Genomic DNA, 17,375 nt, shown 5'->3' on the forward strand with positions numbered 1-17,375 from the left:
TAATATTACTTCTATTATATTCCCGACAAAGATGTATAACCTAAATCTAGTCATGAGGAAACATCAGACAAGCCAAAAAAGGGAGACATCTATAAAATAACTGGCTTGTATTCTTCATAAGTATCAAAGTATTGAAAGTCAAGGAAAAACTGAAGAACTATTCCCAACTGAAGGAGTCTAAGGAGTTATGACAACTCAGTTAAACAAGCAGTTCTGTGCTGGATCCTGCAAAGTCACTATTAGAACAATTGGCAAAGCCAACAAGGATATGAGGATTAGGGAGTAAATTAGATGGGGATAACCCGTGCCAGTGTTAGTTCTCTGACTTTGATGACTGTATTGTGGGTATATAGGAGATTGCCCTTGTGTGTAAAAAATACATACCACAGTTTTGGGAAATAATGGGAAAACATCAGCAACTTACTCTCAAATTGTTGAAGAAAACAAAGCTATTTGCATTATATTCTTACTTCCCTGGTAGCTCAGACGGTAAAGTGTCTGCTTACAATGCAGGAGACCGGGATACAATCCCTGGGTTGGGAAGATCTCCTGGAGAAGGAAATGGCAACCCACTCCAGTATCCTTGCCTGGAAAATCCCATAGACAGAGGAGCCTGGTGGGCTGCAGTCCATGGGGTCGCAAAGAGTCGGACACGACTTCATTTTCACTTTCACTTTGAATTGTTTTGGAAGTCTAAGCTTGTTCAAAAATTTTTTTAAATAAAATAATAACAATAACAATGATGATTATGATGGTGTTCTACAGTCTAAAACTTATCTAACTTTTTCTTGCTCTTAGGAAAAACGATAAGAATCCTTAAAGTGAACCATAAGACTTTGCATGATCATCCTGTCACCTGTTGACTCTTCATTAGGCTCACTGCATTCTCTTCTTTTTGTTCCTTAAACAACCCATGGACTTTTGAGGTACAAGTTCATGCTCTTGTCTTCCCTCTGCCTAAAACATTCTCTAATTCATTGCCCGTATACATTAAATTTCTTTTTTATCTTATTTATTTTGGTAATACCATTACAAAACTTTTGCCTCTCCAAGGTCAGTTTTCCCTTATTTATTCTCACAGCGCTGTGTATCTTCCCTTCATAATTACAGATTTCCTTGAATATAAGATTAATGTGAAAAAAAAAAAGATTAATGTGTCCTCCATTATCCTACCTCTCTGGGGTAGAGTTGTACCTTTGCTCATCATGTTATCCCAAGGACCTAGCCCAGAGGACAATAAACAATACTAGTGAATAAATGAACTGTTTAAGATCAATCCATTCATTTGGGCCCTTGACTCTCCTACGTCTCAGCCTTCCTCTCTTTTTTGGCTCCTAACCAGATTTAAACATGTTCAAGTCTTTTCAACCTACAGCATTTCCTCTCTTGAATCCACATCCTCCTTGAACTGCAGTAAGTTTACCTGTTTCTCTCTTCACTCAAACTTCCAGTAGATTCCTGTAGACTTACAATTTCCATTTCTTCAGCTCCCATCCAATCTCCCGCCCACTGCAACCTGATTTCCACCCTATCACCCACTAAAATTGTGCTTTCTGTGGTGGCTATAACCTCCAAACTACTGGACTCAATTAACAAGTTTTAGTTACTATATCACCTTAATTTTTCTCACTAACTTCCTTGATATTTAGTTCAGTTTTAATATCTCTAATTATCTCATTTTTGACTCTTTGATGAGGTCTTCTTTTTCAGATTACTCTGCAAATTAATTTATTTATTCAAAAATATATTTATTTAGTACCTACCATAGGCCAGGAACAACTGTGGATACAATACTAATTAAACAAAAATCCCTTTCTTTGAGGAACTACATTCTTCTGTTTTTTTAATTAAGGTAGAATTCACTTGCAGTATTATATTAGTTTCAGGTGTATAACATAGGGACTTCCCAGATGGCACAGTGGTTAAAAAAAAAAACCATCTGTTCATGCAGGAGACACAGGAGATGTGGGTTCGTTCCCTGGGTCAAGGATATCCCCTGGAGGAGGAAATAGCAACCTACTCCAGTATTCTTGCCAGAAAAATCCCATGGACAGAGGAGCCTGGCGGGCTATAGTCCATGGGGTTGCAAATCATCAGGAGCAACTGAGCACACACATCTGTGAGACATAACATTTGATAATTGTATATATTGTGAAATCATCACCGTAATAAGAATTTTATAGAATTTGATCCTTGTGATAAGAACTTTTAAGATCTACTCTTTTAGCAACTTTCAAATATGCAAAACAGTGTTATTCACTATAGTCACCCTGCTGTACTTAACATCCCTAGAACTTATTTCATAACTGGAGGTTTGTAACCTTTTGCCCCTTTCCCCCATTCCCCCCTCCTCCCCTCAGCCTCAGGCAACCACAAATTTATTCTCTATATCTATGAGCTTGGTCTTTTGTTTTGGGTTTTTTTTAGAATGCACATATAAGTAAAATAACACTCTACAAGCTCATTACTCTTAGCATAATACCCTCAAAGATCATTCATTTGTCTCAAATGGCAATATCTCATTCTTTTTATGGCTGAATAATATTCCACTACATATATATATATATATATATTTTTTTTTTTTCTTATCTACTCACCCTTCAGTGAACATTTAGGCTGTCTCCATATCTTTGCTATGGTAAATAATGTTGCAGTGAACATATTGATGCATATTTTATTTATAATTAGTGTTTCCATCTTCTTCTGATAAATACCCAGAGGTAGACTTGCTAGATATTGTGATAGTTCTATTTTAGCTTGTTGAGTCACCTCCATACTGATTTCCACAGCGGCTACACCTATCCACACTGATTCTCACAGTGCACAAAAGCTCCCTTTTCTCCACGTCCACTCCAGCATTTGTCTCTATAACAATAGCCATTCTAACAGGTATGAAGTGGTATCTCATTGTGGTTTTGATTTGCATCTCCCTGATGAGTCAAGGCTATGGTTTTTCCAGTGGTCATGTATGGATGTGAGAGTTGGACTGTGAGGAAAGCTGAGCGCCGAAAAATTGATGCTTTTGAACTGTGGTGTTGGAGAAGACTCTTGACAGTCCCTTGGACTGCAAGGAAATGCAACCAGTCCATCCTAAAGGAGATCAGTCCTGGGTGTTCATTGGAAGGACTGATGCAGAAGCTGAAACTCCAATACTTTGGCCACCTCACGCGAAGAGCTGACTCATTGGAAAAGACCCTGATGCTGGGAGGGATTGGGGGCAGGAGGAGAAGGGGATGACAGAGGATGAGATGGCTGGATGGCATCGCCGACTCGATGGGCATGAGTTTAAGTGGACTCTGGGAGTTGGTGATGGACAGGGAGGCCTGGTGTGCTGCGATTCATGGGGTCGCAAAGAGTGGGACATGACTGAGCAACTGAACTTAAGTGAACTGAACTGATGATTATGTAATAGGGAAGAAACTTTGTATTCTATTACAAGTTAATCACTAAAGGGATGGTGCCTATAAGCTTAAATTATTCATAATATCCATCTCTGGGAACCCAGCCTCCCAAATAATGAGCATTAAGCTACAATTCCTTTGTATAGCTCACAGGAAACATCCTGACCAGGCCCACCTGTGAATGTCTACAGGCAGGACAAAATTAACACAACCCTCTGGAGGTTGACCTGAACCAGGAAAATTTGACTTTACTCCTTCCACTTTTAGTATAAAAGAAGCCTAAATTCTAACTCAGGCAAGATGGTTTTTTAGGACACCAATCTGCCATCTTCTCAGTCTGATGGTTTTCTGAATAAAGTTGCTAAAAAGCTGGTCTCTCTATTTATTGGAATGCTGTGCAGGAAGCAGTGAGTATGACCCTGGACTCAATAACAATTAGTGAGTCTGAGCATCTTTTCATGTACCTATTGGATATCTGTACTTAGGAAAAAATATCTATTCAGATCCTCTGCCCATATTTTAATTGCATATTTTTAAAATTTGTTTTGTGAGTTTTTTTGCTATTCAGTTGTATGAGTTTTTCATATATTTTGAATATAGATGTTTTATCAGGTACATGATTTACAAACATTTTCTCTCATTCCATAGATTGTCTTATCATTTTGTTGATGTTTCATTGACTATAAGACATTCTTAATGTTAGAGTTTCCCAAGATTTTATCCTTGGTCCACAACTTTTCTTATTCTGCCTACTTTTTCTGAGTATTCTTATTCATGCTCATGGGTCCAACTACCACAGGATAATCTCCTGTTTTCTTCTCTAGTCTAGAGACTTTACATGAATATTATACTCTGTGTCTTTATTTGGACATGATCTAGGAAATGTGAAATAGATATATCCAAATCAGAAACCTTTATCTTTTCCCTAAATAGATCTTCATTCAGTGAGTGGTACTCAGCCACCTAAACCAGAAGTTAACCTTAGATCCTTTCTTTATCTCCCACATCCAACTATTACCATTTCTTGCCAAATTTACTTTTCTGTTTTCCATTTCTCCAGTCATGGCCCCTTTGTATTCACTCTCCAGTAGCTACCAGAGTGATCTAAAATACAATCTCAGTCCCTTACTTAAAAGCTTTAAGTAGCTTTCTTATTACTTGAAAGGTAGTCTTCACCATGGCATAAAACCCACTGTAATATGGTCCCTTCTTGATTCTCCAGTTTTCCTTTTTGCTTTTCAATTTACTCTAAAGATTTTGGTGGCTCACAGTGTGGCATAATGATAAACATTACAGTCTCTGGGGCCAAGTTGCTCAGGTATGAACCCCAGCTCTATCATATATTTATCTCGTTTTCCTCAACTGTGAAATGGATATAATAATAGTCCCTATCATATAAGAGAACTTGGAGGACTGAATTACATGTGTACTTAGACCAGTTCATGGCACTCCTTAGCTACATGAGGCTACTTCTAATATTTCTGCCTTTGCTCTGGCTACGTTCTCTTCTTTCCGGTCAGGTATTAGTTTAGCTATGGGTCCTACATGCTCATCATTTTTTAACAAGCTGACATTTGATTTACTACACGTGAAATTGTTACCAATTACCACTTATATTAAGGTTGCTGTCATACGTAGGCATTCTTTTCATTAGGATGTTTTTTCTTTTCATGGTTGCAAATGCATCTACCTCAACTGTTCTAGTGATATTGTGTGTGCGCTCAGTGTTCCCAGGCATGTCCAATTCTTTGTGACCCCATGGACTGTAGCTCGCCAGGCTCTTCTGTCCATGGGATTTACCACTCAAAGAATACTGGAGTGGGTCGCCATTTTTTACTCCATGGGATCTTCCCCACCCAGGGATTGAACCTGTGTCTGTTACCTCTCCTGCACTGGCAGGCTGATTTACCATTCCGGGAAGCCTAGTTATAATGCTGCAGATCAAAATGCAGTTTCTATACCATATTATTTAGATACAAATGTGGGAGAGAGGAGTATGCACAACTCCCCAGTGTCCAGCTTGAATGACCAGGAAGTCGGGCAAAACAGTAGAACACTCACGTTTGTCGCCTACACACACACACTCATAAATATTTTTATTTCTTCCAAATTTCCTACTGCCTCTTCACTCTAGACTGACACTTCTATCAATGTCACTTCAGGTAAGTTTCCCTTTTCCTTCAAAATTTCCCCTTGCTGCCCCACTCACCCACCAAACAGAAAAATACTGTAATGGGTCTGCCTTTCCCTTTAAGAACAGGGTCAGCGAGAAATTGCACGCCTAAACCAGCCCTCGGAATAGTCGCCGTAACCACAGCAACGGGAGCAGGAAGGGGCGGGTTACGTCGTCCGGCGTCCGGCCCGCGGCGCGCGCCAGCCGCAGTGGTGCGGGTGCGGGGGCTTCATGGTTACAGCGTGTTCTTCAGCTCCGGGTTGAAGCCGGAGCCGGAGCCGGATTCCGCGCCGAGGGCCACGTCAACCTAAACCTACACCGCCCTCCCCACCCTGTTCGGCCCGCAGGTCCTTAGGCGAATCCTCCCAGGCAGCGGCCTCCACGCCTTTCCCACAATGCCCCGCGCCAGGCCCCGCCCCGCCTCGCCTAGGAGACCGCCGCGCGAGGCGCAGACCGGAGCCGGCCGCGCTGCTAGCTGCCGGTGTGGCTGGTCCAGCCCCATCCCGGGCGCGGCGGCGCAGCGGTCAGAGAGTACGTGCTTCTCTCCGGAACGCATAGGTTGTATTTGGCCTTGTGGGGTCCGCCCCCGGGGATTGAGGATGGGGAAGTAGCTGCAGGAGACGACCCCGCAACACCGAGGTGGGCTTGGACCCGGGGCCGGGGCTTTGCTGGAGCTGGTGGCGGCCTGGGCTCACCGGGAAGGGAGGGCGGAAATGGCCTGTGCGCTGGAATCTTCCCCCGCGCTCTTCTCTCCTGTGGCTGGATTTTAGTATTCTCGCTCCCAGTCGTCTTTCCCCCTGCTCCACACCATCCTTTCTTCAGTGGTTCCGCGCTTTTAGTTTCTCCCTTTAGCCTCAGTTATCCAGATTCCTGGCACACTAACTCGGTCTGAGGTCTCACACACCAGCACCCCTTGGCTCCCAATGTCTACATCTTTCCCCAATCGCCGCAACCCATTCTGAAGTGGTGGCAGCAAGGAGTTCGTGTTGCATTTACCTGCAGCTTCTACCTGTCCCCGCACCTCGGCGCGCAGCCGTCCGGCACGCCCACGCTGACTTTGAGAACCCCCGCTGCGCAGGGACCAAATAGCACTTGTCAAACGGTGTTTGCTAATGTGATCTCTGTTTTATTCTAAATGTTTTCTAGTCTGGATGTTTATTAATCTACATCGCTCTATTTTACAAAGGTTTTTTTGGTGACGTGAAAAGGAAGGATTAGAAATGAATCGAAAACCGTTCACAGGTGAGAAAAAAGTTAAAATAGGCATTTAAGATTAAAGGACGAAAGGAGGAACTGAGAACGCTCGAAAAGTTGGGTTTTTCGAAACATTATGAGTTCTTTGGAACTAAAGTATATACAGATTTGCATGTGATTTTATTTTATTTTTATCCTGCCCAGGTTAGCGTGTCTGAATAACTGCTGCTTTTCTGTTTTTCTATTTTTATTTATGCCAAATGTAAACTTTGTAATGAAATTACAGTTAACTTGCAGTTATTATTCTGCAAGTTATATATAAAATAGTAACTGCTTAGATAGAACAATAGCACCTTCTGAGAAAATTCAGAAGAAAAAACGGGCGACTTTGTACGTTGTTACAGTGATAGAAATTCACTGCCGTTCTTCTTGCATCGGTTTTATGAAAAATACAGACTCCTTGGAAGGATCTGGTGCTTCTTTCTTGTACCCCCAAAGGGTATTTCCTACAAGTGAAATTTGATTGAAATGAAAACTGGATAGGCGTAAATGGGTGGAGAAATAACCAAAAAGGAAGCAGATTAAAAGGGCCAGTCTTAAGCTGGGTAGAAGAAGGAAGGAAGTAGCTCCTCACCTCCTGTTCACCACCCCCCTCCCTTGTGTTGATGCTGAGAGAGCGAATTGCTGCATTTGTTTGTTTCTAAAACGTTCTAAATAGCTGCAGCCACACTAGATCCCTTTTCTTTTTTTTACCTTTATCTGCTGTCTTGACACGAATGATCGCATGAATCTGGCTACCTAGATAATGGAAGGAATGAAGCAGGCCCCCAAAGAACAGGGCCTCAGGCACTCACCCTGATTTGCCATTTACTGGAGGTTATATTACTGGTCATGTTATTTAGTAAATAGTGCTGTTGATGGGTTGGGTTTTTTGTTGTTGTTGTTGGTTTTTAATGTATTTTACCTGATTTTTTCTCTTTAGATTAACATTTGGGGAGACAATTTATGATGCCTGTTTCACTTTTGGAGTAATGTGGACAGAAGTTCTCAAATTTGCATATTACATCAACTGGAACCAGTGGCCTTATCTTAATGTTTATTTAAATCAGAACTTGTACAAGAAAAACAATGGGAATCTGGTTAAATAAAGATGACTATGTCAGAGACTTGAAAAGGGTCATGCTCTTTTTTCTAATAATGTATATGGCCATTTTAGTGGGTACAGATCAGGATTTTTACAGTTTACTTGGAGTATCCAAAACTGCGAGCAATAGAGAAATAAGACAAGCTTTCAAGAAATTGGCATTGAAGCTACATCCTGATAAAAACCCGGTAGGTAAAAATTTCTTTTTAACCATTTCTGATTAATGTATTTTAAATTAGTGCTCAGAATTCTTAAGAACAGCCACTACTAGTCAAAAAGTTCAACATCTGTGCTCAAAACAGAGGAAGTTAAATAGTCTAAGTTTAGAGGAGTTAAAGGAATGTCAATATCAAAATGCAGTTCTCTCAATTTGAAAACTAATTTTCAGCAGTTCTGTTACAGACGTTAATCACAGAGCAGTAGCTTTCTCTGTAAAGCAGGTTAAAATCAAGTATTTTAGAACAGTAAGAAAAATTATTTGCTTAGAACATACAGAGGGTATGTCTTGCTAAAAACAGCAGCAAGAGCTATTAATAGCATGCTTCAACTTTTTTCTCCTATGTACAAATCTAAAACCAGAGTCAGAAAGTATTACAAATTAAAACTTGGCAGCCAAATCGAGTTAATGCCAATCATAAATATTTGGTTATGTATTCCGTAATGTAATCTTTCAAAACTGTTTTAATTCTTAAGATATTTTTATTATTTATCTCATTTCATTTTTTTTTCTTAATGAGATTTGATATTCATCAATAAGAAAGATTTAACTATAATTTTCTAGGTAAAGTTTTTATTAACTTCAATAACTATTTTTTAACTTATTTTTACTTATTTTTATTTTTGGCCACACCACTCTGCTTGCAGGATCTTCCCTGACCAGGGGTTGAACCCAGGCCACCGCAATGAAAGGAATCCTAAGCGCTAGGCCACCAGGGAAGTCCCTAGATAGAATTTTAAGTAGGATTATTTTATTTCCATCACATAAAGCCGAGCAATAGAATTCGTATTTCTCTAAAACTCTTGTTAATTGGTAATCTTTTCCTGAGATCAACATTTTGTTGTGTTTAGGATTTTCATTTTTACAAGTTTTTCTTTAAATTTTCAAATGTCATTTCTTTTAAGTTTCTGTATAAAAGATGGTAGACCCACCTAAGTACTTAATTCAGCAGTCCCCAACCCCTAGATGCTAATGCCTGAAAATTTAAAGTGGAGCTGATGTAATAATAATAGAAATAAATATACAATAAATGTAGTGTGCATAAGTCATTCCAAAACCACACCCCATCTGTGGAAAAATTGTCTTCTTTGAGAGGGTCCCTGGTCAAAATGGTTGGGGCTTGCTGATTTAAATGAAAGCATTCTTCAAAAAGCAGTTCTATGAAATACTGACAAATGAAACATATCAGTCCAGTTTTAAGTTATTACTCTGGTATTAGTTCTTATGTCATTATAATCGATTGGGTTATGTACTTTTTTTTTATTTTGCCTCAAATAGGTAACCTAAAATTTTCTTTGTGATTGTTTTAGAGGCCACACATGATATTTACCATGTTGTTTCCAAGGATTCATTAGTCCGGTTTTTCTGTTGCATCTATTAGAGGTCATATTTTATGACCACCTCTGTCAACCTCTTGAGGCATTAATTCTCATTTCTTTGTTACTTTTCTTCTTTTTTAAGATTGTAGTTTTTTAAAAATACTTTTTTACTTTTTTATTTCAATGTGTGATGCCCATTTCATATTGTACTACTCCTCCTTATCTTGGTATCTACTCTCAAAGAATTCTCAGAATTAAGTCAGTTAATTGTGTATCTGAAACAAATATTATATCTAATATTTTTAATAGAATAACCCAGATGCACATAGTGATTTTTTGAAAGTAAATAGAGCATATGAAGTACTCAAAGATGAAGATCTGCGGAAAAAATACGACAAATATGGAGAAAAGGGACTTGCAGATAATCAAGGAGGCCAGTATGAAAGCTGGAATTACTACCGTTATGATTTTGGTAAGATGATAGATATTCCTTATGAAGTTATGGTTTATTTAAGTAAATTTAGAAAATTAATTTTGTTTCACCAGTTAGCCTATTTATGTAATTAATGTGCATCCCCTAGACCCTCTTTTTAATGCAACATGGAAGTGGAATTCAAGAGGAAAGTCAAGTAGTATGTAGATACCTGAATAAATATGGAGGTGTTTTGGTCATAATCTTGTTAAATACTTATAACAATTGTATTTAATTTTTTAAAATATTTGTATTAGAAGTTAAATATTGAAGCCTTCTAGTACTTTTAGAGTATCATATTTTCCAGGAAAGATTGAAGTTTCCTTTAATAGTGGTCACTTCAGTAGAAAAAACCATCCTTCTTAATTAGTAATGAATAATGGCTTAAGGTGTGACAGGAATGAGAAGGCAGGCGCAGAGAGAGTCAACAAGTGAAAGAGATCGAGGGAGGGGAGAGTAAACACAGGTGTCAAGCGAAGAGGGAGCGTTCTGATAGCAGTGGTCACTTACTGGCCTCAAATGCAGGCTGAGAAGCGAAGTACGCTTTTATCTTAGAATCAATAAAATATTTTCAGTTTTACATCTGGAGTATTTATTTCTCGAGACTGACTTTTCAATATAGTATTTTCAGGTATATTCACTATCGTTTGATAGTCTATAACAAGTGTCAGTAGTCAATATTTCACAGGCTAAGTCTGGCCTGCCACCTGGTTTTGCAAAGTTTTATTGGAATACAGTTTTGCTCATCTATGTACATATTATTTTTCACACTTCAGGGCAGAGTTGCATAGTTGTGACAGAAATCATATGTCTCACAAAATCAAATACTAACGTCTGTATATATCTTATCACTTAATATTTATAATGAGGAGCTTTCCTACATTGGTGTTATTATAAGAAATAAATTTTATATTTAAGTTTGCCCCTGCCTCTGCAAATATTCTAATTATATAAGACATTTAGAACATTTTTAAATGATAGCACATTAAAAAGAAAAACATGCAATCTGAAAGTGAATGAGGTCTGAAAGTAATGTACTATGGCCAATTTCCTGGTTTGGATATTGTACTAAAATTACATAGTATGTCACCATTAGGGGAAGCTGGGTAAATGGAAGTCTGAGCTATTTTTACAACTTAATAAAAGTCTATAATTACTTTCAAATAAAAGCTTTTTCAAAAAAGCAATAAAAATTTTCTGTGGAGATGAAATTGTGTGACTATTAGGAGCCACACCCCCAACACACACACCTGTGGCAGTACATATCAGGAAATGTCTTTTGATCACTCTTTAAATGTATCACCACTGTTACTATTTATTCTTTGCTTTACCCCTAGAAAAATAGAATAGATTCTTAGTGTTGCATATTCTTCAACTTGAGATTTAGAATAATCTGATTTTTGATGATTGAAAGAAAATGACATTTTTAATGTGTTTATTTTTATGATGAAGTATTAATTTTATAATTTTATTTACTTCTAAAATTAGGTATTTATGATGATGATCCTGAAATCATAACATTGGATAGAAGAGAATTTGGTAAGTTTGTGCATTTATGATTTTCCAAAACTAGTTTAAGACCAGTCTCTTTAACTAAAATTCCCTCAAAGACAAATTATTTAGAATTCAGAAATTTTTCTAATTTTAGCAAGGTAAATGGTATATATTGTATTTTAAATAATGTTTTATAATCACCATCTGAGATTTTAACAGTTTCTTTTATTGTAGATTTTAGCATATCATCAACTTTCCTTCTATTATGTTAATGAACTTTTCTAACATTCCTGTATTAGTACTATTATTCCTCTTATTTGGCAGTTGAGGAAACCATAGAAGTGCTAGCAACATCCTCAACATTCTATACTTGTGTGTTTGTGTATAATTGACACATTTGAGATAATGAGCCAATATTTATTCTATTTCTCTATATTTTTTCACATTATTAAAAAATGTGTATATTTAAAAGTATGTTATATGAAAAAAAGCCTAATACAAAAATGTATATGCAGTATAATACAGATCATACAAGAGGTGTACATATATATGCGTAGAGAATAAAACCTGGGTGGGAACAAAATAAAAATATCAACACTGATTAAAAACAAAGTTCTTAACAGAATGTGGGGCAGTATACTATTTTTTTTTTTTAGTATACTATTTTTAAAAAATATTTATGCAGTGAAATGCCTCAGCATGTATACTAAATGAAGTGGACATTATACACAGCCCCCCATATCAGTTCAGGATAAGTTTGTATGCCGTGTGAGCTTCGTGCAAACTTGCAGAAATACTTCTAGTTTTGTGTTTCAGAGTTTTAAATAAGTATTGCAAGTAGATTTACTTTGATCTCTGATTTGTGTGAAAATGGATATAAAAATATACTCATGTACTTGGCAGTGTACTTTAGAAAACGTTCATTATTCTTATACTTTCAAACTAGCACACTTTTAATAAAATACTCTACTTTAAAACTATATTTTACCTTAAATCATATTTCAATTTTATTTTGCTTTGTTACAGTTTCATTTAATTAACTAAAATAACTTACTAGGTGCAAAATGTATATAGTTTCTCATTTTAATAAACAATGTGTTACAACCAGTGAGTTTTTTACAGTTCCTTGTAAGCAAAAGTTGCATCCTATTTGTATTTTCTACAACATAGTGAGTTCAGGTCTACAGGGTAGCTGTTCAGTACATTATTTTGTTTAAAGTCCTGTAGTGAATACCTGAATAAGTTCTAAGGAACATTAGTTAATATCTTTATAAAAGAAATGGAAGAAAATTTTATTTGTTTGTATTATTGGTAGACAGAATTGATAACTCATGTCACAGGCTGGCAGAATCATGACTTACTGGCAGGTAGTTATATGAACCTATTGCTTTTTATGTCGTTATTGTCTCATCTGCTAGTTTATCAGTAAGTATTTTGTGGTCCTATGGGACAGAACACTTTGGAATTAGAGATAGAGAAACTGAACAAAACCTGCAAGCTGATTAATCCATGAACCTACCCAGAATGAAAGACTTTCCTGATGGCTGTATTGCACATGGGTTCAGACTTTTTCAGATCAGTCATTTCAGAGAAAAGGTTAAATTAAGAAATGCTAATAGTTCGTGTGGAACTGCAAATAGTAGTTAAAAATAGATTACAGTCACAAAATCTTAGAGACAGTTATTCAGAAATAATTAAATGACGTCGACAGGTCCAGTGCAAAGTGGCCAGTATTCTGTTTGAACTCTGATAACGACCCTGTGTGTGACTGGACTAAGGCAGGGTGATCCAGAGTTTCAGTTGAAGAAGCCGAGGGAGGAGACTGAGGATGGGTAGTCCTTACCAGTTTGTGCTTATGTAAATATCACATCCGCCTACTTGGTGTGGGTCTCTTCCTGTTACCAGTAGTTTCTATTTTTTGGGTTACTTAACTTGTCTTTTGTGTAACTAATAAGTAATTATGAAGTTATTTTTAAGGTATTTTATGTTCTTTTGCTCTAGAAAGAAATTATGTTTTCTTTTGACTAGAGTCACTAACAACCTTAGATCAGTTTTTTCCAGGGATTGAAATGATTCGAAAGCTGAGCTTTGGACTTGGACAATACCAGCCTCTTTTCAGTTCACCTTTACATATAGAACCCTCTCTACGTGTGCCCTGAACTTCATTTTGTGTCTCTTGTCTCATGAATCTATTGAAAACTCTGCTTAGTTTCTTGCCTATCAAGAGATGGCAAACATTGGCCCCCTGATTTCTACCTCCTGCCGTTCCTGGGGGTCCCGTAATTCTTCAACCGCATTGGTAACTCTGATGCTTTCAACGCAGGTCTTTTGTATTTTGTCCAATTCTTCAGTTGTGGTAGGAGAGTTAATCCAAATTACATCAGTTCAGTTCAGTTCAGTCGCTCAGTCGTATCCGACTCTTTGCAACACCATGGACTGCAGCATACCAGGCCCCCCTCTCCATCACCAACTCCCAGAGTTTATTCAAACCCATGTCCATTGAGTCGGTGATGTCATCCAGCCATCTTATCCTCTGTTGTCCCCTTCTCCTCCCGCCTTCCATCTTTCCCAGCGTCAGGGTCTTTTTAAATGAGTCATTTCTTCACATCAGGTGGCCAAAGTATTGGAGTTTCAGCTTCAGCATCAGTCCTTCCAGTGAACACCCAGGACTGATCTCCTTTAGGATGAACTGGTTGGATCTCCTTGCAGTCTAAGGGACTCTCAAGAGTCTTCTCCAACACCACAGTTCAAAAGCATCAATTCTTCAAATTACATAGTTCACTTTTATCAGGAGTAGAATTCAACTGTGATACAGAAGAGAGAATGTGATCAATACACTTCACTTTGAAGTTCTTATCCTTCCCATTAAACATGATTTGTATTATCTTTTTAAGTCACAGAAAAGTATTATATCGTTACTAAAAACAAGTTCTAGATAGTATCTGCAAAACCAGAACATCCTGCACTTAACACTAGTCATTTGGAGTAGTACCCACACAATACATGCATTCTTTTGAAGACAAACTCAAGAAATGAAAGAGGAACTCAAAGCACTTCAGCTTTTTTTTTAAACATTTTTCTGGGGCTAACAGAAGCTGCTAGCTATAATTGTATAAATATTAACAAACATTAGCTGTATGGTTTAGAAATTGAAAGTCACATTTTGAAATATACTTGTTCTTTTCTGGGTCACTGAGTTGTACAAAAACATCTCATTGAGCTTTGATAGTAGAGTTTTACAAATATTGTCAACAGTAGTGGGAACTGGGCAAATTAGAAGTACTCTATGAAAACAAAGTACCAAGGTGGAAAACAATTTTCTTTTCATTCTCATATAGAGGCAAATTTAAATAGAGAAAAATTTTCTTGTAATGAGAATGCTCAGGATGTTCTTTTAACAACTTTTATATATAATATACAGCATTGTTGATTATAATGTTGTACATTACATCCCTAGTAGTTTTTTGTCTTGTAACTAAGAGATTGTTCCTTTTGACCACCTTCATCCAATTACCCTTTCCCCACCTCTGCCTCTGCCAACTTCAAAAATCTGATCTCTTTTTCTGGGAGGTTGTTTTTGAAGTGTAATGACCTATGACACTGTATTAGCTCCTGTTACACAGCATAGAGATTTGTCATTTCTGTGCATTTCAAAAGGATCGCTACAGTAAGTCTAATTACTATATGTCACCATACACAGAAACGGTATAGTTACTGAGGATACTCCTCACACTGCATAGCAGTCTGTATATGTGTGTTTATGTATATGATTATTTTAAGTTGCTGATCTCATAGGTTCAAACTCACCATAACAACCCTGCATTTTACTTCCCCCACCACCACATTCACAGATTTTAACATCATATTTTATATATTTTTGTATGTTTCTTAATTACTTATTGTGGGTATAAATGATTTTTCTATTTTGTCTTTTAACCTTCCTACTAGCTTTATACATGACAGATTTACCACCTTTACTGTATATTTGGCTTTAACTGAGATTTTTTTCCTTCCATAATTTTCATTTTTGCAGTTGTGGCCTTTTCTTTTTTCACTTAGATAAGTCCCTTGTGACTGACTCGTGTTAGTATATGGCAGAGGCCAACACCATATTGTAAAGCAATTATCCTCCAATAAAAGAAAAGTTAAAAAAAATAATAAAATTTTAAGAAAAGAAGTCCTATAACTTTTCTTGTAAATATGGTTTCATGGTGATGAACTCTTTTGCTTCTCTGTAAAACTTTGAATCTGTCCTTCAAATCTTAATGACAGCCTTGCTGGGTAAAGTATTCTTAGCTGTAGGTTTTCCCTTTCATCACTTTAAAGATGTTCAGAGAACTTAGGAGAAGATTGAACAGAGTGAGAAGTTAGAAGTTTTTGAATAAAGAGCAAACAAAGAGCAACTAAACAGAGGTGAGGAATGCAATAACTTAAGTAAAAAATACGGTAGAAGAAGTCAACAAGTAGATTATATGATGCAGAGGAAGACAGTGGAAATCACTGAAATGGAACAGAAAAACGAAAACAGAATAGAAATGAGGACAGTTTAAGAAACCTTTGGGACATCATCATCCATATTAACACTCGCATGATAGAGGCCCCAGAAGAGTGGGGCAGAGAACGCGTAAGATTTTACCTCAGTTCCTACCAGTTGGTGGTCCAAGGCAGCATGGCCATTATTTTGACAACCTGGATAGAGTGGTCTATTCATCAGACTTTCTAAACTTTGCCAAAGCACAGCCAATAAAATCCTAATGTACACACTTTGCCTGTAATTTTTCCCACAGATCCATGTGTCTTGGCTTTGAAATGTAGGTGAACATTACTGCACACATTACTAATTAACCTGAATCAGTTATATATATTTTGAATAGTGTGCATGTTTTGATGTCTTAGCATAATTTATTATGACTTTTGAAAATTTTCTTTCAAAATTGCTGATTTTAGTGTGGAGTTATATGGAAACTCTTTAGCCAAAAGCAAATTGTCTTAAACTTTTTGTCTTGAATGTTAGAGCACATCCTTACAATCGTAAAATGTTTAAATGAGTGTATTTTGTTTGTATCAGGTCCTTTATCGGTTAGATTATAACGTGTAATATAATTGTTGAGTAGATATTATGTAGTGTTTGGGTCTGTTAGCAAATATGTATTCATGTTTTGAATTGTTAAAAACCTTGATCTGATCTACTTCAGATAACGCAGTTTTCCAAAGAAAATGTCTTATTAAGAGCAAAAAGTGAAAGCGAAGGTCGCTGAGTCATGTCTGACTCTTTACAACCACATGGACTATACAGTCCGTGGAATTCTGCAGGCCAGAATACTGGAGTGGGTGGCCTTTCACTTCTCCAGGGGATCTTCCCAACCCAGGGATGGAACCCAGGCCTCCTGCATTGCAGGAGGATTCTTTGTCAGCTGAGTCACAAGAGAAGCCCCTATTAAGAGCAAAGGGTAGGTTTAATCTCCACAGCCCTTACTGTCATGTAGGTCGCTGACCGCATTATTTTTACAGCTTCTTAGTGACATAGATCATGCTTTTCAAGACTGCATCTTATTGAAATAGAGCTTGGAAGAGGTTTTTTGTTGTTTTTTTGTTTAAAGGTATTGTTTGACAGTTGAAATAGTATGTTTTCTTCTTATAGAAAAAAAATGTATAGAAAATGATAAAGGCAGTATGAAAGATGTATGACTATTTTTTTCATTTTGATCTCAAGGAAAATTTTGAACTAAAACATGTACAAACCTTTAGTAAATAATTACAAGTTGTTTGGTTTATGTATTTTTAGATGCTGCTGTTAATTCTGGAGAACTGTGGTTTGTGAACTTTTACTCCCCAGGGTGTTCACACTGCCATGATTTAGCTCCCACAGTAAGTATTTTACATCCTGATTATTAAAGTTTTACTATTAACAGTTTATCTATTATTTGAATGTTTTTAAAAATATGTTAGGATTTAACTATC

At 37.1% G+C, this 17,375-nt stretch overlaps 1 protein-coding gene across 2 annotated transcripts in view; it reads left to right on the top strand.

Moving 5' to 3' along the window:
• The first annotated feature begins 5,737 nt into the window (after positions 1–5,737).
• DNAJC10 (DnaJ heat shock protein family (Hsp40) member C10) overlaps positions 5,738–17,375 on the top strand; it is a 59,908-nt gene continuing 48,270 nt past the window's right edge. The window contains exons 1-6 of one of the 2 annotated variants that reach the window (XM_043487717.1): positions 5,738–6,213; positions 6,761–6,816; positions 7,751–8,100; positions 9,758–9,920; positions 11,409–11,459; positions 17,200–17,282. In XM_043487717.1, coding sequence (XP_043343652.1) covers positions 7,897–8,100; positions 9,758–9,920; positions 11,409–11,459; positions 17,200–17,282 — 501 coding nt within the window. In that variant the 5' untranslated portion in view covers positions 5,738–6,213; positions 6,761–6,816; positions 7,751–7,896. The remainder of the gene's footprint in view (positions 6,214–6,760; positions 6,817–7,750; positions 8,101–9,757; positions 9,921–11,408; positions 11,460–17,199; positions 17,283–17,375) is intronic. The other variant, XM_043487718.1, reaches the window with a different exon arrangement.

The sequence above is a fragment of the Cervus canadensis genome, chromosome 15, assembly GCF_019320065.1.
Source record: "Cervus canadensis isolate Bull #8, Minnesota chromosome 15, ASM1932006v1, whole genome shotgun sequence".
In the NCBI taxonomy this organism is placed as follows: domain Eukaryota; kingdom Metazoa; phylum Chordata; class Mammalia; order Artiodactyla; family Cervidae; genus Cervus; species Cervus canadensis.